Source organism: Crinia signifera, chromosome 1 (assembly GCF_055691185.1).
Source record: "Crinia signifera chromosome 1, ASM5569118v1, whole genome shotgun sequence".
NCBI classification, from domain to species: Eukaryota; Metazoa; Chordata; class Amphibia; order Anura; family Myobatrachidae; genus Crinia; species Crinia signifera.
The window spans coordinates 396,322,746-396,348,672 of record NC_139217.1 but is presented as its reverse complement, the minus strand read 5'-3'; the positions used below and the strand labels follow the sequence as shown (position 1 = coordinate 396,348,672).

General features: G+C 45.6%; 2 protein-coding genes across 2 annotated transcripts in view; one reads left to right on the top strand and one right to left on the bottom strand.

Moving 5' to 3' along the window:
* Positions 1-25,927, top strand: part of LOC146031271 (uncharacterized) — a 333,294-nt gene that overhangs the window by 60,281 nt on the left and 247,086 nt on the right. The window lies entirely within an intron of this gene.
* On the bottom strand, positions 4,801-11,157 carry NDUFB6 (NADH:ubiquinone oxidoreductase subunit B6). Its single transcript, XM_083151618.1, has 4 exons — positions 10,863-11,157; positions 10,504-10,596; positions 6,830-6,874; positions 4,801-4,957 (listed from the first exon to the last, which is right to left on the bottom strand). The coding sequence occupies exons 1-4, from the start codon at positions 11,040-11,042 to the stop codon at positions 4,886-4,888; spliced, it is 390 nt and encodes a 129-aa protein (XP_083007744.1). The 5' UTR covers positions 11,043-11,157; the 3' UTR covers positions 4,801-4,885.

The following is a 25,927-nucleotide window of genomic DNA, read 5'->3' as shown; positions in this document are numbered from 1 at the left end:
TAAGGAATTCAGAGTTTCTGGAGTTAAGAGAACCTTCTCTATTTTCATGGACTTGGGATTCCCCGACCAACACGCAAGGATGTTACATTGGAACGGCCTTGAATGAAATCTGGTGTACTGAAGGGTCTCGAAGGTCACCACCATTTTGCAGAATAGTCAAAACTAACTGACAAACATCTCTGGCCTTTGATTCTGGAAGAAATACACAATGAAGATGCGTATCCAGAATAACTCCCAAAAACTGAAGCATCTGAGTGGGGCACAGCTGGGACTTTGGTAGATTTAAAATCCACCCATGGTTCTGCAGAAACTGAATTGCCACTGACATATTCTCCTCTCTGCTGACGCTGCTTTGAACAAAAGGTCGTCCAAATACAGGATGATGACAATTCCCCGGAGTCCTGGTGCTGCTGCCATGACCGCCATTATCTTTGTGAACACCCTTGGAGCTGTCACCAGCCCAAAGGGTAGAGCCCGAAACTGCAGATGTAAATCGCGAAACGCAGAAAAGACTGATGTTCTTCGCATATAAGTATGTACAAATAGGTGTCTTGAATATCGACAGAGGCCAGGAATTCTCCAGGCTCAGAACTGTTCTCAAAGATTCCATTCTGAAGTGATCCACCCACAAGTGGAGGTTCAGAGACTTCAGGTTCAGAATTGGTCTGAATGAGTTGTCCAGTTTGGGCACCAAGAAAAGAATGGAGTAAAACCCCTTATTCCTTTCCTCCCTCGGTACCAGAACCACCATGCCCTTCTTCAGGAGAGACCTTGTCACCCTTGTTCTTAAGCGTGCCTCCCTGGGTAAAGGTGTAGGAAGAAACCTCCTTGGAGGAACGCCCCTCAAGTTGATCCTGTCTCCATGGACAACCACATTGAGAACCCAAGGATCCTGGGCGGATACTGTCACCACTTGCCCACAGCATTGAATACCTGCCAGTGTCTCTCTGCACACAGGGAACTGACAGGACACGCTTAAGTCAGCCTCTGCTGCGCTGTCAGTGTGAGGAAACTTTCCCTCACCCTGTGCCTGCACTAATGAAGATGAAATATTAATTAAAAAAAAACACCCTAGCTACTCTGTCGCATGGCTGCTGAAGCAGCCCTTGTGAAATATTACCCACTCTGGTGGGCACCTAAAATGAACTGAGGAATGCTGGGATGCAAAAGGGAGAAGCCTGCCTCTCACAAAGCTTTAGAATAGGTGCCTGGGCTCCTTCGGACCATCCTCTATCCCCATGGTTGAGCTGTGTCACCAGGATAGATGAAAGAGAAGTATAATTTATAGGAATAGGTCTATTGTAACCTAAATGACACTTTCTGCTAGACTAGAATGGAAAGGGAAATGTGGCACTTTGGGGTTATAAGTTTCATGTACTATGTTTACCTGTGCAGTGTGCTTGTGTAAGTGCGATAATGGGGTTAAATGTGTCCCACTCTATGAGTTGATGACCACATCTACAGAATATCTGGTAAAACCCCTTCAGTGGTCCTTTCATTCACCAGTCCATCATTGATTGAGATTATTTATATATTTCATTTTAGCTATCTGCTGTGGTGTATCTACCACATGTCTGGTTTGTATATCAGTGTGGATATACAGACCACACTGTGCTAGAAGCACTACAGCAGACAGCACAACACCCCAGGCAGGGAAGAGGGAACTGCTTGGGTTTTTAAATATGGTGAGTGCTAGAATAAACACATACATACATACATATATATATATATATATATATATATATATTTATATTTAAAAACACACACAAATTATGGGCCTGAGTCAGAGTGGATCGCTAATTAGAGAATTTGCAAATTTAGTGATTACCGAAGAACGCATATGCATACCGTACACATCACGCATGCGTGAGGCCAAATAATAAAATACATTGAGTATGGATCGTAAATGCAAGGCAGGCGGAGGTTGATTGACAGGAAGTCAGCATTTGGGGGTGAATGGAAAGAATAGGTTATCTCCGCTCTGAGGATTGATTAATACTATGAATACAAAGCCTGCTTACTAATACATTTATTCTATAGTTTCATATGAAATATAAATTCATAAAAACAACAATAATACAAGAAATATAATATAAAAATGCTAAAAAAAAAACCAACAAAAAAGATAGAATGGTTCGCTTTGATTTGTGATGGGGGAGAGACGGTACTTGTGTATTATTAGGGCGCCCATTGCATCGCATACCACTAATTAAGGGATGCGATGGGACCCGGCTTTCGGGTCCAAAGACCCGCACTGTACAATAAAATATTGCATCGCATGCCATTACAATGGCATGCGATGCGATTTTTAATTGTACAAGCACCCTGATGGGTGATTACTATGTTTAATGCACCCCCATTGTTAACGCCACCCCCACTATCAACGACAACCCGAAACGTGGCGAGCACAGCTAGCCAGCAAGGGGCGGCGGTACGCGTCCTCCAACCTTTTCATACCCCCACTATCCACGTGGAGTTGATTTTAGATAGTGTGGCGAGCGGACGCGGAATACATGCGAAGTAATCCAAGTTCCCTCGCTGTGCTCGCCACACTATCTAAAATCAACTCCACGCCGACGTGGATAGTGGGGGTATGAAAAGGTCGGAGGACGCGTACCGCTGTGCTTGCCACGCTTTGGGTTGGCGTTGATAGTGGGGGTGGCGTTAACAATGGGGTTGCATTTAACATAGTAATCACCCATCAGGGTGCCTGTACAATTAAAAATCAGGTCGCATCGCATGCGATGAATACGATGCCCTACGATGGAAATCTTGGGCGCCCTGATAATACACAAGTACCGGAGAGACAACTCAATTGTTTTTCTTCGTGGGGATCCTGTTCCTATAGGTGGAACTGTACTTGTATCATTGGTTGAAGCAGTTTTGATAACCACTCACGATTCGTGGGACTGAGTTCGCTGAATTGCAGAAGGTGGTAAGACCCTTTGGAGTGGTGCCGGCGGCTCATTTTCCTGCTTTGCAAACTATACTTCTTGACGGCTTTAGTACAGTCCATGATCAGGAGTCCGATTTGTAATCCACAAAGATTAGTAGAGGAAGGGCTGTGCCTGACATATTTCGCTAGGAGGGTTCACAGCTTTTTCAAAGGTTCTTTGAAAATGCTGGTAACCCTCCTACCGAAACGTGTCAGGCACAGAGACACTCCAAAGGGTCTTACCACCTTCAACAATTCAGCGCAATTGAGGTGTCTCTCCCACTATCAAAAATCAAAGCGAACCATTCCTTCCTTTTTGTTTAGCATTTTTATATTATATTTCTTGTATTATTGTTATGTTTTTATGAATTTATATTTCATATGAAACTATAGAATAAATGTATTAGCAAGCAGGCTTTGTATTCATAGTATTAATCAATCCTCAGAGCGCAGATAACCTATTATTTCCATTGCCATAATAAAACTACAAGTTAAGAAATTTAATTTTTTGAACTTTTCTTAACTTGTTTTCTGGAAGCTAGATTATCCATTGAGCTATGTACAGCCACTCCATTGAAGGCAGTAATTAGTACAGTAGGAGATTGAAAACCTAAGTAACCATAACTTCTGGAGGCAAACTAAAACCAAAAATGCATATAGCCAAAATGAGATGGGGCAGCAGTGCATAAGGATATAACAATACCAGGAAGCTCAAAAGAGTAGGCATAAGTGTATTCTAAAACATCACCTATGTAAGCAATTGCAACATTATAGGGTTGGTGCAAAAGAACGTTAAATAGACATAAGTACACTACAGTAATATTACTTGGACTTATCCTGCACGCATGGATACTAGGCAGAGTGGCTCAAACTTACAAATTTATATCATGATCTGTGAACTAATATTGTTTTATTAAAACTTGGGCTTTTTTTATATTTTCAGCAACAAATAGCAATCTGGATGATGACAGCACACGCTCAATAAAGATCAGGAATACACGTTCTTGTAGTCAACGTTTCGAAGCTTTAATAATATGCTTCTTCTTCAGGACAAGAAGAAGTCCTTCTTGTCCTGAAGAAGAAGTGTATGTATGTATATATATATATATATATATATATATATATATATATATATATATATATATATATATATAGATAGATAGATAGATAGATAGATAGATAGAAGCGGTACATCTGTCCGAACAGACTTAGGTCTACAGTCATTAGGTCGACCCCAGAAGGTTGACTGTCCCCAAGGTCGACAGGGTTAAAGGTCAACATGGCTCAAGGTCGACATGGTTTTAGGTCGACAGTCATTAAGTCGACATGAGTTTTTCACTTTTTTTTACCCGAATGTCGACACACTCGACATGGACACAGTTGGAGTTGAACCGCAGCCCCTCGCAATGCTTCAGGCACGGTGCCTCGCTGCGCTCGGCACACTATTTTATTCTCCCACCATGCCCTAGTGGATGGTAGGGCATGAAATACCGCCTGTCGGCACATGTTGGCTCAAAAAACAGTGAAAAACTCATGTCGACCTTTTGAAAAACTCATGTCGACCTAATGACTGTCGACCTGCTGGTTTTATTTTTAATAGGGAATAACTGCTTTGTCTAACATACATATAAGCACCTGTTTAGTTATCTCTTGGTATTGAATAGTTGCAACATTTGTACAAGGGACCTGGCGGTGCACTTTCAAAAAGCTATATATTACATTTTGCACATTTACTTCCGTCTTTTTTATATAAGATATAAAAAAAATGTAGATGATTTTGTCACAAAAGTCATAAGGATTAAATAAATTACCCTTAAAGCGTTTGACACTATATTCCTATAGTACTTTTAAAAGAATTTAAAAAGTGTCTTTGTAATGTTTTATTTTACGATTACTATATATTAGACATCTGGCATGTTACAAAAACAGTGAGATTGCCACAGTTGTTGTTTAGTGGTGATGTTCACTGCTTGGCTCCTTAAGTTGTGGCATAACTTCTCCCGTTTCCTGAATGACATCACCCTAAAGTGAAAAAAAAAAGAAGGTGTAATAAGAAACTGAAAAAAAAACAGAAAAAAAGGACAATATGGTAGGAGCTCTAAAAGTGAGGGAGACTAGCTTAAGTCAGTTACCTCTTGCATCAGGATCACAGTTAAAAATTAGCAAAGGCATTTCAATTCATAGGGGGAAATGTACTAAGAGCGAATGAGTAGCACCCATTCGATGTGATATACGGCCAGGACCCAGTGCACAGCAGATTTACAAGCAGCCAAATTTGGATTTAACCCCATGATTCAAAAAAAAAAAAACACCAGTAGGTTAACTGGCTTGTAACAAACCCCCCCAGAGTGTATGGGGTGTATGAAAAAACTCCCTAAAAAAACCAACAAAGGGTTTGTTCACCAAGATGGAAGTTCTATTGTAGATGGGATGTTTTGGCAACCGATCAAATTGTATATATTATATTCTAGAACAGGCATGTCCAAAGTCCGGCCCAGGGGCCAATTGTGGCCCATAGCCTCCAGCCAGAAGCGGGTGGACCATCAGATGCGGGACACACAGCACTAAAGGTGGGGCCCCGGCGAGCGTGCCTTTTCCTTGCTGTCTGCAGCAGTGAGGAGGTGCCAGCTGCGGGTGTGGTATGATTCACCGACAGTCGGGATCCCGACAGTCATTATCCCGACATCGGGATCCCGACTGCCTGGTCTCAGACAGCGTGGCCAGCGCAACAAAGCCCCTTGCGGGCTCGCCACGCTGCGGGCACGGTGGCGAGCTACGCTCGCCACCTATTCTATTCTCCCTCTATGGGGGTCGTGGACCCCCACGAGGGAAAATAGCTGACGCCGTCGGGAACCCGGCCGTCAGTGTTTTAACAGTCGGGATCCCGACGTCGGGTTAATGACTGTCGGGACCCCATCCGGCAGCCGCCACAGTGAGATGTGTTTTGTGTCCTTCGGGTGAGTATGCATCCAACCCCTGCAGCTGCAATTGTATATCACCCTCCTCCGCAATCACACTGACAGCAGTGTGTGGGGAGGGGGTGCAGCAAGGGGGAAGCTTGCTCCCGTAACATGCAGAGTGGAGGAGGGCGGCAGTGGGAGCCCAAGCATCTCCTGTCCTTGCAGTTCCTGCTTTGCCTCTCCGTCCTCTGGCTCACACAAGGGGCTGGGAAACATACAGAGAAGGGAGGGGGCAGGCAGGGGGACATACAGTTAATGGGGGCAGGCTGGAGGAAATACAAAGAAGGGGGGAGTCTAGGGAATATACAGTGAAGGGGCAAGCTGGTGAATGGGGGCAGAGTGGGGGACCTATGCGATTAATGATTCAAAGCATGTCAGGCTGAATGGTCGGCCCCCCACATTTTCACCTCACCAAATCTGGCCTTCGCTGCAAAAAGTTTGGACACCCCTGTTCTAGAAGGTGCTAAAGGATTAAGAAGTTTTGATTGGTTGCCTATAGCAACATCCCATCCTCAATAGAACTTCCAACTTAGTGAATAAACCCCAGTGAGCGGAAAATGGCTATTTTTCCCAGTGTTTCTTTTTTTTTTTTTTAATCAGGCTTTCTGATTGGATCTACGGATGAAACACCAGTTTTGTTTTGAAAATATAGGTTCAGTGTGTTTTCGAACATCCACAGCCCATGCCACTTTTGGGGATTTTGTTTCGCCTGCCTCAGGCAGATGAGCTGGCGTATCTGGCCAATTTCATAGTCCCAAGCAAGCCTATTATAATAGGATTTGGTATAAGTGTGTGTATTTATATGGGAAGAATAACTAGGCAAAGTGGTTCTCATATGCTGTCAAATTTGATGTTTCTATGTTTACACAATCTTCTGGAAATATATTGACAGATTTTACTCATAAAAAACAGTAAATATTCTTAACATACTTACAGGGTACAGCCGAACTTTTTGATAAACAATGGCATAGGGAGTTGTCTGAAATAAAATAAAATAAATATAATTTCAATCCATGTCAGCCACACAAAAATATGGTTATATATATATATATATATATATATATATATATATATATATATATATTACACATACATACATACATATATATATATATATTACACATACATACATATATATATATATTACACATACATACATACATATATATATATTACACATACATACATATATATATATATATATTACACATACATACATACATATATATATATATTACACATATATATATATATATATATATATATATATATATACACACACACACACACACACACACCCCAATTAGTTTAAATGTGAAAAATTTTCTGAACATGCTCAATGAACAGTTGTACATTGTGATCATATACAATTAGCTGCATGATTACTTGTAGTTAAAATTGCATACCACACAAAAAAATAAATGGGATAATTAAGCAATTAAAGGCCCATACACACTTGATGACTCACTCCATGAGCGATATCAAAGAATATAACCTCAAAACTGCTGGTGTACGATACTGAGCATTCTCATTGAACGATATCATTCAGTGATGTCACCGCTCCGTACATGCAGTCATTGACAAGTCAGAATTGACTTTTGCATGTACATATAAAGGTGGTTGTCATTAACGACCTGCGGGATCGTTGGTTTCACACACACTGGCTGATATTATGAACGATACCGATCAGAAGAGATAAATGGATGGATCTAACTAGGTGTGGGTTTCACATACATATCTACCTAGTCAAAGTCACGGTATCAGGACTCATGATAGATTGACTCTAGGTCGATAGTCATTAGGTCCAGCACTAATGGATGACACCTTTAACTGTTCGACACCTTTAAATGGTGGACATTGGCAAAAGGTCGACACAAGTTTAAAATTTTTCTGGGCTTAGACTGACTTGGGTCATTATTTACTATCCAAATGGACATAGAGTGAGAATAGAACAGTGTGCGAGGCACCATGCCTAAAGCATGGTGAGCGCAGCAAGCCACGCGAGTAGAATACGCAGTACACATGTCGACACAACCACAGAAAAAAAAGCATGAAAACCCAGTGTCAACCTTTTCAGTGTCGATCATGTGTATGTTGACATTTTGCTTGTGTCAACTATTTGTCAATGTTGACCTTGAGTATGTCGACAATTAGTGGTCATCCTAATGACTGTCGACCTAGAGTCAATCTTTAATTTATACCATAACCAAAGTCACACATAGGCCAAGTAAGACACAATTATAGGCCCTGCAGAGTTGTGCTACCGTAGGTATAGGGCTAATGCAAATGCGCGTACAAAATTATAATGACTAATGAGGAGTATGGATTCAGAGGCAGCACTGCCATACAGGCGAATACCTGCATTTGGTTCCATGTACACAGTGCACGTCACGGAACCGTGTGCAACTCTGAAACTGTTCTAAAGCGTCAGGCAGAGGCATGTATTTTCTGCTCTGCATTGTATATGATAAAAAAAAAAAAAAAATACTCTCCTGATACAGTTTTATCCCAACTGATTTACAATTCAACTAAGACAGCGATGGCTAACCTTGACACTCCAGCTGTTGTTGAATTACACATCCCAGCATGCCCTGCTACAGTTTTACTGTTTGGCCACGCTAAAACTGATGCAGGGCATGCTGGTATTAAGTTCAACAACAGCTGGAGTGTCAAGGTTAGCCATCACTGAACTAGGATGTACCATGAGACTGTGGTGACTGATTTGATGCAACACTTGTGTATCTATGTGTGAATCTGTACACAAAATGCTACAATGGAGCAGCTGCATCTTTTTTCCCATTACAAGTTCTGTTGTGCTCTGTATACTGACTCAGTCGCACACTATATGTAAGTGTCACACAGTACAGTCTCCTGCTGCATCATGTTTTAGATGCATTTATAAAAAAAAAAAAAAAAAAAAGATGACTGATGGTAGCAGTTGCACAGGACTTGGCAGGCTCATCTTGCACTCTGTGGTGTATTGAATCCCAATGTATGAGGAAACGTCTATCTATACCTTGGAACAAATTTACATAAATATCTCCTAATGTATTTTCAAGATGGAAATGACTATTGAACCAATTTGTTTCAATGGCAACATAATAGTGGCATTTCTAGTCTGTTTCATTGGTTATGGGTGCATGCTGCCTGCTCCCCTTACTTGTGTTTACTGCTAGCAATGCTTTGGTGCCATATGTTTTATGCTGGCCACACACCTTAAGATTTTCTGTTGAGCCAATTTGCAGGTTGAAACATATATCTGGTAATGTATGGAAGCGACCGGCAGTCAGAATTTGCTCCCAAAAAACGGATAATAAACAAAAATCATTGTGCGGACAAATTGGTTAAAACAAACAGATTTTACCAATTTGTTAAATCACCCTTTCTGTTAATCTCCCAGTGTTTGGAAGCTAAAGGTCACATCCATTACCAAATTATCCTTCCAACCAACAAACAGGTTGGTTTGACAGCAAATGTTAATGCAGGGTTTCCCAACGTTGGTCTTCAAAGCACAGCTGGGTACACACCTAAAGATACATCTCCGGACACATTGGGCAGAACACACTGACCAAGCAGTTGTGACTCAGGTCACAACTTTGTGGGCATTTAAATGCACCCACCCAGTTGCTGTCAATCACTGCCAGTTTGTGCAGCATGTGTATGCATGGTTGGCAGAAAGCCCACACACACACACACACACACACAGCACAATGTGCAAATATATCTCTAGCTATATCAGTCATCGGCTGTGCTATACAGCCAATGCAATATGTCTGAATGATGTAGTTCACAGACATATTGCTGGTAGACCCTGGCCTATGGACCAGCCATATATATCAGCCATTCAACTGAATGGCAAATATATCGGACAGTGTGTAGCCATCTTAACAGTCCAGGTTTTAATCAGGATACCCATGCTTGAGCAGAGATGGACAAAACAAAATAGCTGAGGTATTATTTTATACCCCTTTTACACCAAAAATCCCAGATGCAACCCGGCATTTGGAACACAGATCCAAGCCAGTTCGGATCCGGGATTTGCATCGTTTACACTGCGGCGCCTACCCGAAGTGTAGACTAAGGTGGCGCTTGGAGATGACATCTCCATGCGGCAAGACCACAATCACCCTTTGCGGGACCTCCGATCTCATCGCTGGGGGCAAGCCCGGCACCGAGGTAAGTTGCTGGGCTGCCCCTAGCCCCCACCTGTCTGCGGGATGAATGGATGCAGCACACAGGCATCCATTCACCTCCTCCCTGCCTCCGCTGTTGTCTGCACAGTACAGCAGCGGAGGCTGTGTGCAACCCCCACCCAACCTCCATGTTGACCGCAGGACGCTGCCCCATTTACACTGCCCTCTACCCAGGTCCTAGCCATGTTCAACCCAGGTCAGGACCTGGGTAGAAGTCCCATGTAAATTGACACGGGGTGACCCATTTACACTGCTGCTGACCCGGATTTTTGCGGTGGTGTAATCTCTCACAATTTTACCTCTGAGATTTGAGGGGTAGATTTATTAAGCTCGTCAAGTGATAACATGTCGGTTTAATACTGTAAACAGAATAAAAAAATTCTGCAAATTTGGAATGCAAAGCAATATACATTACCTCCAAATGGTATTTAACAAAGTAATGAATAATCCAGACTGGTATTAGAATTTTCGTCACAGCTGAAACACCAAGGTTATATGTTCTGAAGGTCTGCAGATTAAAAAAAAAAAAGGGGGAATAACTTCATAATGTATAACTGATTTATATGATATATTACCTCTGGTGGTGCCTATACTTTCGTTTATGACAGTACACACATACCCACCTCCATGCAGCAACAGCTCTAGGACATTATCCTGCATGCTTAGCAGGCATTTACGTTTCCCTGGCAGCTAGAAGCTTACCCTCACACCCTTTCGTCTCTATACTACCCAGGGGAAAGCCCCGCTCCCTTGACCCTGCTCCCTGTCACGCACATAGTTCCTCCACAAGCTGTTCTTCTGCAGGAAGTTGCCCCAGAACTTCTGCATGACACCTTGCTTGGTGGGGGGCTGGACGGGCTCCCGGGGGCTCAGTTCCTGGTCCTTCAGCCATTTCCTACGGAGAACTCTTAACTGTTGCTGCCGGAGCTTCTCATCAGCCGGGCTCACCGACATCCCTGCTCCAAAATGCCCAAACCCCGGTCCTTCTCCGTGTGCGACTCTTCCGTCCCTTCTGCAGCTCGCAGAGGGCACTCACCGTTCAGCGGCTTTAGCGCACAATGATGACGTCACACATACTCTACAGCTCCCTCTGCTGTTTGATTGCCTACAATATACATACATATATATCTATACATGAATACTGTATCTATACTTTATAAAAAAGGAAGTGATCGGCACTCGTCCTGTAGTAGTTACGATATTGAATAGCAGGAGTGAGACAGCGGCATCATACCTCCCAACATGACCCTCTCTAGGAGGGACACAATGCTCTATTTCTGGACTTTCCTATTCATTTATGTTTGCCATCACATGTGATGAAACACCTTTCTCATCAAGGGAGGCAACATAACTCCCCTTCTAAATGCCTAACCCTAACCTCCCCCCGCAGTATAACCCTAACTTCCCACCGCAGTCTGACCCTAAGCCTCATTCCCCCTAATAGTGACTAAACCTAACTTCCCCTTCCCTGGCCTGACCCTAACCCACCCCACTTACTCACCAATCGGTATGGTGGCTATTGGTCTTCCGGTATCGGCATCCTCAGGGCCGTAACTAGGGGGGGGCTGGGGGGTCACGCGCTCCGGGCGCTGGAGGGGGGGGGGGGCGCTGTCAGGTCCGGGAGACAGCCAGCGGGGTTTCGGGGACTGATGTAGCCCGAGTCCCGCTGCTGGCCCGCCGTATTGTAACTGTGTCTGTTAGCTAACCCGTCGCTTGCGAGCGACGGGTAGCTCGCCGGGTGCTCAGTGGCTCGGCGCTTACTTTACGGTAAAGTTTACCTCCTGCCGGGCTGCCGCTGTGTAGCGGTTCCTCACTTGGCGGCAGGAGGTCAAATAGTGACCTCCTGCCGCCAAGCGATGACGCGCCTCCCGATGGCGGAGAGGCAGGAGGTCACTATCTGACCTCCTGCCGCCAAGTGAGGGAACAGCACACAGCACAGCAGCACTTGCCTTCCCATCCCCAGCGCTAGAAATCGCGCTTTATTCCTCCTCCTTCCCTCATGCCTCATGACATTCCGTCAACGCCACTGCTCCTCCCAATCATCTCCCTGAATCTGGTAATCGATGTTTCATTTTTAAACTGTGTCTGACTCCAGCCTGCATACCTACTGATGTATAATGGATATCATGTGTGCACTGTGGCAAATGTTTAATGACTCATTAAAGTTTAATGAGTCATTAAACATGTCATATGCCACACACATGATGCCCATTATACATATGCCCCACACCTTGATGCTCATTAATAACATCAAGGTGTGTGGCATATGTATAATGGGCATCATGTGTGTGACATATATGTTTAATGGAGCATCACGCTGTGGGGAATATGTATAATGGGCATCATGTGTGTGACATAAGTTTAATGGAGCATCACGGTGTGTGTCATGTATAATGGGCATCACAGTGTGCGTCATATGTATAATGGGCATCACGGTGTGTGGCATATGTATAATGGAGCATCACGGTGTGCGGCATATGTATAATGGGCATCACGTTGTGGGGCATATGTATAATGAAGCATCACGTTGTGGGGCATATGTATAATGGACATCATGTGTGTGGCATATGTATAATGAGCATCCAGGTGTGGGGCATATGTATAATGGAGCATCACGGTGCGGATCATATTTATAATGGGCATCACAGTATGCGGCATAGGTATATTGGGCATCACGGACTGCACTTTTGGGGTCATGTGTATCTGGCACTGCACTATTGTGGGCATATGTGTATCACACCTCCATTTTCCATGGCCGCACCCCATGTGGCTACAGCTCTTAGAGAGCTGACCATGCCCTCATAGCGGAAAAAATGGGGGATGTAGCCTGGCAGGAGTACCACGGTAGTAGGTGAACGCTCTAATTTTGGGCGCGCGCAGATGTCTCCTCTCCTCTGCCTCCAGTGTTGGGAGGTATGTTTGTGACATATTGGACATTGCAGTGTGTGGCACATTGTGTATCATTCAGGGACAGTGTTCTATCCAGTGGCAGCAGCAATTAACCATTGCTTATAATGTGTACTGGGGGGGCATTACGGTTTGTGGTGTAATGTGCTCTGGGCATTACGGTGTGTGCTGTAATGTGTACCGGGCATTACGGTGTGTGCTATAATGTGAATTGATACCACTATGTGACCACACCACTTCTCCCCCCCCCCCAAAAAAAACATGCCCTAAATTTTTAGCGCGCGCCTTCGGCGCGCACTGTCCCTGTTTTTGGGTTCATATAGTTTCTAGAGGGATCATTTATAAATATATATATCATTTCAGAATACAGTGTATATATAATATATGATATATTGTCTTGTTTGTTGGTTTAATATCGACCTTCTGTTGTCTGTAAGTATATATATATATATTTTTTTTGGGGGGGGGGGGGGCACTAAATGAATGTCTTGCCCCGGGCACCAGAAACCCTAGTTTCGGCCCTGGCATCCTTATCCTTTCAAGGTTCTGTCGCTGGTTTTCTGAGGATAGTCGGGATGCTGCCCTTCAATATACTACATCCTGTTAATGTGGCCCTCCCCGTTATATCCTTTTTCCTGCAATGAGCATTAGCAGGTGTGATTTAAGGGAGGAGAGGGCCCATATGACTCTGGCTTTGTGCTAGAGTCTATTGCACACATGCACCAGGGCTGACCAGCCACGGTGCAAATGTGACGGCCGGGGGACCTGACGTAAAAAGTGTACCCCGGCTGTGGCATGACACTGTTGACTGTAGGAGCCCAGTGCTCTTCCAAAATCTGGGGGGGGGGGGGGGGGTATTTTTGGAACCAGGTCTGGCTCAATGCTCGTGGGGGGCCCACAATGTTTTTTTTAACTAAATTCCACACACTTCTACGTATTATATAAAATAATATTATGTATTAAAGACAGCACATATACTGTATGCAAATAGTTTTAAATCTTGTTAAAGATATAATTATCTGCTTAATTACAATACTATTAGTATAATAGTATAATAATAGGGGATAACATGAGGGGAAGAGGGGGTGCCTATGGTGGATGCCATCATCTGGTTTAGAGTAGTACAGTAAGTAAAAAAAACAGGAAAGAAAAGAAAACCAGTTTCTAAATATGCACTCCTTCCTCCCTGTAACTTGTGTTAGGGAGGCGTGTCGAGGCAGACATCACCAAGCCCCGCCCCCATACCAGTCATATGCGGTAATTCGTGGGTTTGCGGATTAGGGGATGGGCTAAATTGATGCAAAATTACGTGATTCTCATCATTTTAGCCCCACCTCCTCACCACGGACCCACAAAATACACTGTAATTGATGCAGCAGGAGGGAGACCTGCGGGGGCGATACCGTAAACTTGTACGCCTTCCCAGGGGGCCGGGAGGGGGACCTGATTTTCGGGAGGGTAGGCAAGTATGACATAAACCATCACTCCCACCATGCCTAAGTTCAACAGGATCAAAAGGTTCACACAAGCATTAGGTCGACATGGAGAAGGTCGGCAGTCAAAAGGTCAACATTGGTTATTCTGGGGTTTCTTGAGCCGACGTGGCGGTATTTCATGCCCTACCTTCCACTAGGGCGTGGAGGGAGACTAGAATAACTCGCCATGTGTCGACATTCAGGACCAAAAAAATTTGTGCAAAACCCATGTCAACCTTTTGTGTGTTGACCTTCCCAATGTTGACCTAATGCTTGTGTCGACCTTTTGACCCTGTCAACCTTAGACATTTCGACCCTTTTCATGTGTCGACCTAAGGCCAAGGTTGCCTACTTTTCTAGTCTCTTCTCAAGGAGAAGCCCAGACTTTCAGCAGCACTTTGGGGGTGGGGCACTTCATGAGGTGCCCCCTCCCTGGAGACCCGTGTATTTGCAGTATTTAAACTCTGCAGTCGGGGGGGGGGGGGGGCTGGGGTCCCTCAGAATCCGTGAGGGTTGCCCACCCTTCTGGCTGGGAGGGGAGCCGGGAGGGGGACCCTATTTTTGGGAGCCTCTCGGCCATTCCGGGAGGGTAGATATCCCTGCCTAAGGCCCATCAACCTTTGGTGGTCGACCCAATGTATGTTGACGTTAATTTGGTCGACCCAATGACCCATAGCTGATTACAATAATGCAGTACTTTACATACTGTTACTTTGGTCTTTCATATCTGATGGTCACTCTCACAACTCACACACTGGGTTCAATTCCTCCCTACATCCATCCTCGATGCTCCACTTACCCTTACTTTACTTACTGCCCCCTAGAAAGATCCACACTGCTTCTCACACCCACTGTTGCTGCTACCTACACTAGTGTGCTAACATCTCAATACACTCACTATCATTGCTTGCTACCTCTCATTGCCTGGGCCTTATGGGTCTCCTTACCGGGGCAACTCAAGTCAGAGCAGCTGGGGGTTGGTGATAGGGATAGATGAGAAAGGACACTGTCTCTGTTTAACTCAGCCAGCAATAACCAGCAACCACCTGAATGCCTGACCAACTGTATAGGTTTTTTTTTATGTGGAACTGGCAATTTGTTTTCATGTGGAAGTGGCTTTTCCAGTGCTTGTATTATATGGATCTTGTTTTTTTTCATGTGTTTTTCCATAAAGTGGATCTGGACTTTTTTATTATTTATTTTATATAGATGTTTTTGGTTTTTTTTCAGTGTTTTTTATATGTGGATCTGGCTTTTCATTTTTTTATGGGGATCTTTTTTAAGTGTTTTCTTTTTTTGTGGATTTGGATTTCTAAATATATTTATATGGATGTGCATATTTGGCTTCCCTATGTATTTAGTATACATTTTTGTTCTGGCCTTTTCAATGTGTTTTGTACGGATCTGGCATTTTTAGCAGTTTTATGTGCATCTTGTGTTTTCTGTGTTTTATTTTATGTGCAGAAATGGTTCTCTAAATAAATATAGGTACTTGTGTATTTTGGCGGCGCCCATCACATCGCATACCATAACGCATACGATGGTATGCGATGCGACGCGATATCGTACGATAGTGCACGATGGCATACAATTTTGAAATTGTATGCCATTGTACATGGCATACAATGCCATACGATGCGATGCGATTAAACATTGTATAAGCACCCTAATGGGTGCTTATACAATGTTAAGCACCCAAATGGGTGCTTACAATGTTAAATGCACCCCCACGCCACCCCCCCACTATAAACGTGAACCCGAAGCGTGGCGAGCGGCGGCGGTACGTGTCCTACGACCTTTTCATACCCCCACTATCCACGTCGGCGTGGAGTTGAGAATAGAATAGTGTGGCGAGCGCAGCGAGCCACCGAGCCTGAAGCGTGGCGAGCGGACGCGGATACCTGTGAAGCCCGCAAAGGGACGCGTTTACCTGTGAAGGTATCCGCATCCCCTCGCGGGGCTCGCTGCACTCGCCACGCTCCGGGCTCGGTGGCTCGCTGCGCTCGCCACACTATTCTATTCTCAACTCCACGCCGACGTGGATAGTGGGGGTATGAAAAGGTCGTAGGACGCGTACCGCTGCGCTCGCCACGCTTCGGGTTCACGTTTATAGTGGGGGGGTGGCGTGGGGGTGCATTTAACATTGTAAGCACCCATTTGGGTGCTCAAAAGCACCCTTTAGGGTGCTTATACGATTTTTGGTCGTATAGGGGGTCAAAATCGCGTCGCATCGAATCGCATGCCATCGGGTGCATGGCATGCGATACGATCTGTTCGTCGTACGACGGACATCGGGGGCGCCGCCAAAATACACAAGTACCTAAATATATATATAGGCCCCCCAAAAAACCCTATCTGACTTGATCGTGTTTACGATGTTCAGCCGAGGAGCAGTGGGCGTTTCGTTCAGCACTGACTTGTTCTGCAAGTGTGTATCTGTTTTTATCAGTTTAATACCCAATAAGCCGCCTAAAAAAATAATCTGGCCCCAAAAAGCACATTATGGCAAAAGAGGTGCAAAATGTAATTGCCACTGGGCTCACCCACAATAAAAGAAGCAATGATCAAAAAAAAAATAGTGCTTCATTCATATAATAATTTAATTTCATAACGAAAAGCGATCCATATAATAATCTCATAGAAGGCCTCAAAAAGCACATACTGGCAAAAAAAGAGGTGAAAGAAGGAATTGTCCCTGGGCCCGTCCACCCACTCTTAGGGGTGTATTCACTGTTGGTCGTTAGGTCCATTCTGTCTAAAACAGCATATTTTACGCCTGAAAAAAAAGTCTAGATGAATTGTAGTATTCACTATAATTTTTTCTAGACAGTCTAAAGGATTTCACCTGTTAACTCTTTTCGTTTGCCTCGCCTGTCTAAATGAGTCATTTAGACTTTTTGTTTCACTTTGTCTAAACTCTGCCATGTTAATCTGATTTAGCCTATTCAGTGTTTGATTGTCTAAATGGATTCTACAGTTTTCAGGCAGGCTTTAGACAAAGTGAACTAGACAATTTCTTCTGTCGGGACTGCTCTACAAAACATAAAATATTATTTTATTTATGTAGTTTTTGACATGAATCAATGTAATTTATTTTCATTTTGTTTGTAAATATATTTAGTATGTTTATTATTGCCCATATGAATATATTTTGATTTTTATAATTTTTTTTTTTTTACTCCAACAATGTTGCATTGGGCGGGATGTATTAATATACATCGCCGCCCTTCGCTGCCTGTCCACCGCGATGCCAGCGCATATGTACTAACATATGCGGCTGGCATCGCGATGCGGTGACGGAGGTCCCCCGCGATTCCTGGAATGTGGTGTCTCCGTCACCTCCCTGCCCTCTCCTCCATCCCTCATGCCGGGGACAGCTAAGCAAGCTGTCCCCGGTACCTCCTTCTCCCCCCTGCAGCCGGAAGGACGTCAGCTGCGTCACTAGGGGGAGACAGGTGTTACCTTCCGGGTCCAGGAGGACCTGGACCAGGTAATCCAGAGGGAGGGGGAGAGGGGGGAGGGGGTGAAGGAGCCCAGCAAAGGGGGGGGGGGGAGAGGGGGTGAAGGGGCCCAGCAAAGGGGGGAGAGGGGGTGAAGGGGCCCAGCAAAGGGGGGAGAGGGGGAGGGGGTGAAAGAGGCCAGCGGGGGTGAGGCAGAATACTGTAATACACGGCAGCAGCCGGACAGCAGGTGGGGAGCTGACGGACAGTGTGGATCCAGACAGCCTGTGAGCCCGGTGCTGTGCCGGGCTCACAGATAGTGTGCAGCTCGGGGCTGCGGAACCCCCCCCCAGCAGGCCAGCAGGGGGTGGAGCGCAGAAGCGGGGGTGAAGGTGGGCATCATGGGGGGGTGAAGGAGGCCAGCAAGGGGGGGGTGAAGGAGCACAGCAAAGGGGGGGGGAGGGGGTGAAGGAGCACAGCAAAGGGGGGGGGGGAGGGGGTGAAGGAGCCCAGAAAAGGGGGGGAGGGGGTGAAGGAGTCCAGCAAAGGGGGGAGAGGGGGAGGGGGTGAAAGAGGCCAGTGGGAGGTGAGGCAGAATACTGTAAATACACGGCAGCAGCCGGACAGCGGCCTGATGGACAGCGTGCGGGGAGCTGATGGACAGTGGGGATCCAGACAGCCGGAGCCCCTGTGCCTGCGCGCAGTGACCGGGGTGCTGTGCCGGGCTCACAGATAGTATGCAGCTCGGGGCTGCGGGGACCCCCTGCAGACAGGGCACCGCTTGTACCTGGTGAAGCAGGGAAGGCTCTGACACCGGTTTCCGGAGCTCCCTCTCCCGCGAGTGTGCTGAGCGGCAGTATCAGTCAGTTCGGCTGGGAGCTTGTATCAAATACTGATACAAGCTCCCAGCCGCATTGACGGATACTGCCGCTCCTGCAGCACAGCACACTCGCGGGGATGAGAGGGAGCTCCGGGAGCAGGTGTCAGAGCCTGCCCTGCTTCACCAGGTACAAGCGGTACCCTGTCTGCAGGGGGTCCCCGCAGCCCCGAGCTGCATACTATCTGTGAGCCCGGCACAGCACCCCGGTCACTGCGTGCAGGCACACTCGCGGGGATGAGAGGGAGCTCCGGGAGCAGGTGTTAGAGCCTGCCCTGTTCACCAGGTACAAGCGGTGCCCTGTCTGCAGGGGGTCCCCGCAGCCCCGAGTTGCATACTATCTGTGAGCCCGGCACAGCACCCCGGTCACTGCGCGCAGGCACACTCGCGGGGATGAGAGGGAGCTCCGGGAGCCGGTGTCAGAGCCTGCGCCGCTTCACCCCGGTCACTGCGCACAGGGGCTCCGGCTGTAGCCCCCACCGCTACCCCCCCTCCTCGCTGGCGGACAGCGTGCGGCAGGCAGGGGGACACAAGGGACAGAATTGCCCCTTGCAGCCAGGCCGGGATCCGTCTCCCCCTCAGCCGGCTTCTGCTGTGCTCTGCAGGCAGCCCAGTTCCTAGCGAACCCAGTCCCCCCTCCTTTGCTCCGGGCTGTGTCAGCGGCCGGGGGGGCTGGTGGACAGCGTGCTCCATTGAAGGGAAACACGCAGGCTGAATAACTCATGCAGGGCAGATAGCAGGAGGGGGGCTGGCGGCAGGCATGGGGACAGGGGGCACTCCATTACAGGCCAGCTCAAAGTTAATAATTCATGCAGGGGGACAGCACATCTCCATGCAGCTAATGGCGGAGGAGTGTGTGTCTGTCTGACACTGACTGGCTTGCCCTGCAGGCGAATTGGACATGCCCCCTTTCGCCTCATAGGTGTTTTTACGCCAGGAGGCTTTCCGCCCTGTATTCACTCTGAATACACTAATTGGTGGAAGGGTGAAAGCTAATCCGCCTGTCTAGCTGATGTAAAAGCTAGAGCAGGCGGAACTACATGAGTTAACGATGGACCCTGAATACAGCCCTATGAGTGTAATAGGACATTGTGCCATTGACAAACCATTTCAGCCAGAGGGACTTCCAAATCTGTGACTGAAATGACTGGTTCGTTTGGGCCCCCACAATAAAAGAAGCAATACTCAAAAGAGTGCATCATTTAATAAGAGGTATCTCAAGAAAAAGAAGAGGTGCAAGATGGAATTGTTCCTGGAACCACCCACCCTTAGGTTGTAATAGGACATTGCACACTTAACAAACCAGTCATTTCAGCCAGTGAAATAACTGGTTTGTTTGTTCCCCCACAATAAGGTACACACTGACTGTCATCATTCGCCATCCTATCCTACTGTAATCTTCACTCTCATCAGTGTGTACATCCTTGTAGTCCTCATCATCACACAATACAGTATCAGTTCATCACTGCTGGAATCCTCCTTGAGCGATGTCTGTGTTTTGCGATGGAATTGGTGGGAAAGGTCTTCCTTGTGAAATGTGTAGTTCATTTTTATGAACATAATTTATTTCAACATTTTGAGGCAGTAACCTCCGACGACAATCACTCACAAGGTTCCCAGCAGTGCTGAACACTCTCTCCCAGTACACACTGTAGGGTGGGCAGTTTAAGTAATACAAAGCCAGCCTGTACAAGCCCTCCATATTGTCTTTTTTTCCCCCAATATGTGAACGGACTCTCTGACATGCTGTGCTGAAAATAGTCCTCCACTAACCTCTGCATGGTGACCGTCTCTGATGGAGTAGTCACGCTAGAGGTGTCACTGATACTGGTCAAATCACTTAGACCGGACCAGATGTCTAAAAAAGGTGTTTTTGTGGACTGCTTTTCACCCCCACTAGATGTTTTTGGAAAATTTATTTTTTTATGGGCAGATTTGTGCGAAATTGAAGGAGGAGACGTCACTTCAGCTGCCAACTTGCTCACCAGGAGCTCTTTGCATGTCATAAGATCTGTGTCAGTTGGAAAGAAAGACACAGCATAGGACTTGAACCTCAGATCAAGCACGGCTGCCTAAATGTAGAGTTCTGCTCTCAACATATTGGCAACCCGTGTATCCTGTCGAAGACAAAAAAGGACTTAATCTACAAGCCCAGCATATTTTGTGAATGGGCCTTGTTTGATCTCCTCCTTCAATTTTGCAAGTTGATTCTCCAAAAGCCTAATTAACGGAACCACCTGGCTCAAACTAGCAGTCTCGGCACTCACTTCACAGGTGGCTACTTCAAAGGGTTTTAGCACCTTGCACGGCACAGATATGAGTTTCCGATGTGCTGGGCTAAGGTACATCCCCCTTCCTCTCCCAAATCCATGGCTTGTTGTATAGCTGTGAATGGCTTTCTGCTGTTCTTCCATCCGCTGAACCATATACAGGGTGGAGTTCCACCTTGTTGGCACCTCCTGCTTCAGATGATGGAAGGGCAGATTAAATTAATCTTGCAGCTGCTGCAATCTCCTGCACGCTGTTGTGGAATGCCGGAAATGCCCCAACATTTTTCGTGCAACCTACAGCATCTCTTGCACGCCCTCGTCGTTCCATAAAAATGTCTGAACCACTAAGTTGATCGTGTGAGCAAAACAGGGGTGTTTGAATTCACCCAGCTATAATGCTTTCACGATATTGCTGGCGTTATATGAAATTATAAATCCTGAGGAGAGTCCAAGTGGGGTAAGCCATGTCGCTATGACATCTCTCAGTTTTTCCAAGAGGTTCTCAGCAGTATGCCTCTTATTAAAGCCGGTGATAAATAGCCTGCCTAGTACGAATGAGCTGGTGATGCTTGCTAGATCCTACTGCTGCTGGAGGGAATTCAACCACCCAGTGGGCTGTCACAGTCATGTAATCCTTGGTCTGTCCACTTCCGCTTGTCCACATATCCGTGGTTAAGTGGACACTGTCTCCAATCCCACTTTTCAGGCCATGGATTACTTTAGACTTGATGTCCTGGTACAGCTCAGGAATGGCTTTCCGGATAAAATGGAACCGAGATGGAATCTGGTACCGGGGAAACGCAGCCTCCATTAATTGTGTGAAACCTACACAATTAATGGCAGACACACATCCAATACAGGTTGAGTATCCCTTATCCAAAATGCTTGGGATCAGGAGAATTTTGGATAACGGATTAATTTTGGAATATTTTAATATTTCAATGATGTATCTTGAGGTATCTTGCATTTATGTTGTACATATACATCAAACACATGAAATAAACACAAATATATTTTATTTGTGCATAAAACAAGGTTTCAAAACATGAAACAAAGTTTGTGTACAATCTTAGGCACTGAATTTAAATGGCAAGCAATCATTGTCTTGCACATATATAGTGCCGTTACATATCATGTCATCAGTAGCAATGTCCCCAGTAAGTTTTTAGCAAAAAAAAATTGATTTGTTCACTTTCTGGAATGTATGGTTTTTGGAAAATTTCGGATAACGGATATTCGGATATGGGATACTCAACCTGTACTATCATGGCAGTCATGGCTTCTGTAATCCGCTGTGCAACTGGGTGAGAACTGACATACTTGTTTTGGTACTTGTCTCCTAGCACGGGGCCCATCTTATGCCATCACATACCACTAATTAAGGTATGTGATGGTATGCGATGGGACCCGATTTTCGGGTTCTAAGAGGCGAACTGTACAATTTTAATATCGCGTTGCATCGCATGCCATTACAATGGCATGTGATGCGATTTGTAATTGTACAGGCACCCTGATGGGTGATTACTGTGTTAAATGCACCCCCATTGCTAACGCCACCCCCACTATCAACGCCAACCTGAAGAGTGGCGAGCCTCCGACCTTTTCATACCCCCACTATCCATGTTGGCGTGGAGTTGATTTTATATAGTGTGGCGAGCGCAGCAAGCCACCGAGCCCGAAGCGTGGCGAGCGGACGCGGAATACATGTGAAGTAATCCGCGTCTGCTCGCCACGCTTCGGGCTCGGTGGCTCGCTGCGCTTGCCACACTATTTAAAATCAACTCCACGCCGACGTGGATAGTAGGGGTATGAAAAGGTCGGAGGATGCGTACTGCCGCCCCTTGCGGGCTCGCTGTGCTCGCCACGCTTTGGGTTGGCGTTCATAGTGGGGGTGGCGTTAACAATGGGGGGCATATAACATAGTAATCACCCATCAGGATGCCTGTACAATTAAAAAATCTTTTGATCGCATCGATCGCATCGCATGCGATCTGGTCGCATGCGATGCGATAGATGCGATCAAAACGATGGAATAAGATTAAAATCATGGGCGCCGTGCTAGGAAACAAGTACCCTTGTTTTTCCTCGCCAAGCACTGCTGAACAATCAGTTTTTTGTTTTAAAGTAGTGTAATGGGTTTTCTTGGGACACTTCTGTGTACAGCAGCAGCAGTAACAGAAGGCCTTTCAATCAAGGATTCTTCTGCAGAATCATGGAAAGAGGAGGATTCTTCTAGCACAACAGTAGTATCAAAAAAACCATCCCTGGTCATTACTTGTTGGTAGTGGAGATTGCAAGTGGTGGGGTTCACTAAAGTGAAGGGACACATTTGATGCTGGACTTCTTGTTGATGTTAATTTTGGAAAAATCCCTATACTTCCCATGAGCTCGCTGCAGATGACGAAATAGGGTAGATGTTCCAAGACCATACCTCAACTTATTTTGTTTCCACAAAGGCTACAGTTGGATTAGGAAATGTTTTCTGAATTGGTGTGAAAATAATTCCATACATAAGATGTGCATTTGTTGGTCCTATGACCAGGCATGATAATGGCAGTCTTATCATGCCCAACAGATGGTTCCACTTGTGCCTCACTTACACACACAACATCCTCATTTGTGTCTGTGTGTAATGTATCATAGTGGTGTGCATACTGCAGGGCTGGTCAAAAGATCGATCGTGATCTACCGGCCTGTAGCTCCTGCCGGTAGATCCTGATCAAGTGCCATTATCTCCCATGTAAATATCTGATGAAGCCTCTGAGAAGTTCTCTGAGGTTTCCAGTGATGCAGCGCACGGGTGACGTCATGACATCGACCGCTCACAGCAACTGAGGAGCCTGAGGCAGGAAGATCAGCGGCAGCAGCATGCGGGGAAGATCCGCAACAGCTGGAGCGCTCAGCCTCAGTAAAGTGTCAGCGGGAGGCTCAGCGGCAGCGCCACGCCAGTAAGCTGGACCCAGCAGCGGAGAACGTGACAGATTCAAAGTACAGGGACATGCTCTGCATGTGGGGGATGATGGGTTTCTATACAGTCCACAGGGTTTTTTTTGTATATGCTTTTATGCATTGGGAGGGGGTGTCTTCACAATTGTAAGTTCATCCCAGATGCTGCCTGTTATGGAGTTTTGTACCCCCTAAAAGTGTGTGTGTGTATATAAGTATATATATATATATATATATATATATATATATATATATATATATATATATACATACAGAAAGAGCAGCAGACCGGCACACTCACTGGCTCAGACGCTAGATTTCTGCTTTGCTGGGTGCCCCCACTGGAATCATGGAATAAACAGTAGTTTGGAGGTGCGGCACTCCCCGCAAATTAACAGGACATGAAGTGGTTTAAAGGCAACGTTTCAATGTCTTTATTGCGACATTTTCATCAGGTATATACATACATATATATTTTTTAAGGGGGCACAGAATGTGAATTTTGGGAACATTTCCTGTGTCAGAATGTGAATTTCGGGCACATTCCGGCTCATTCCCTTTGTCAGAATGTCAATTTCATTTCATTTCCTGTGTCAGAGTTTTCTTCACCCACTGCAGGACACACCCATTAATGGCAATTGGTATGCCCATAGGTGAAGTTAGACATGCCCTCTGGGCAGAGCATGACACACCATCTCAGCAGCACAACGCATTCTTCTAGCAGTTTAAAACTCCCTGAAACTAGTATTCAAAAGTAGGCAAGTATGTTGTTATGTAGAGTACAATATTGAGAATTATTTTGGAAGATCCTGACACATTGAAATTATGTGATGGTGGGTAAGAATTTGAGTGGATAATTTATTTATGGTACCTGTGTAGTTTCACGGCGCCAGCATGGCGCCGTACTACTTCCGGGTGTACGCTCGCCACGAAATATGTCAAAAAAAGTAACTTAACTCCATGCCAACATGGATAGTTCATACCTCCACTATCCATGTTGGCATGGAGTTTATTTTAAATAGCGTGGCGAGCGTAGCGAGCCACCGAGCCCGCAGCATGGGCGAGCGAAGCGCCGTGAAACTACACAAGTACCTTATTTATTTACAGTTCTTATATAGCGCAGCATATTCTGTTGCGCTGTACAATGGGAAACAACAGTGATTAAACAAACTGGGTAGATACAAACCGACATGGAGGTAGGAGGGCCCTGCTCGCAAGCTTACAATCTATAGGGATAATAAGAGGGATACATAAGGATAGAATTCCATGGCATGGCAGTCCCATCAGATTACTAGACGGTCCTGGTGGGGTGCAATTAGATATGAATGCTACTGGAGGTTGTGTGGGGGTCCTGAATATGATAAGTTAGCCTGAAGATTTTTCCCTGAGTTTTCAGGGAACGCTTGAAATTTTGGAGGCTAGAGGAGAGTCTTAGTGTGCGTGGAAGGGCATTCCATAAGGTGGGTGCTGCCCGACAAAAATCATGCAAGTGTAAGTGGGAGTGAGTAGTGTGGATGAGAGACACAGATCTTGTGCAGAGAGGAGAGGTCGGGTGGGGATATATTTTGAGATAAGCAAAGAGACATAAGTTGGTGTAGTCAGAGTGATGGCTTTATATATAAGTAGGTGAACGCAGAGATTGGGGTTACCGCACAAGGTCTAATTAATTATTATTTTGAATTTGAAAAGAACATATAGGTAGAACCCCTCCTTTTATATTAATTTAGCATTAATTATTATTATTATGGTATTAGTAACCAATCTTTAACACTACATGATAATAGAATTCAGAAATATTGGTTAAATATACCTGCGCAGGTATATGTAACCAATATCTCTGAATTCTATTATCATGTAGTGTTCAAGATTGGTTACTAATACCATTCAGTGTGCTGGGGGAAAAAATGTCTTGTTTTACTTACTC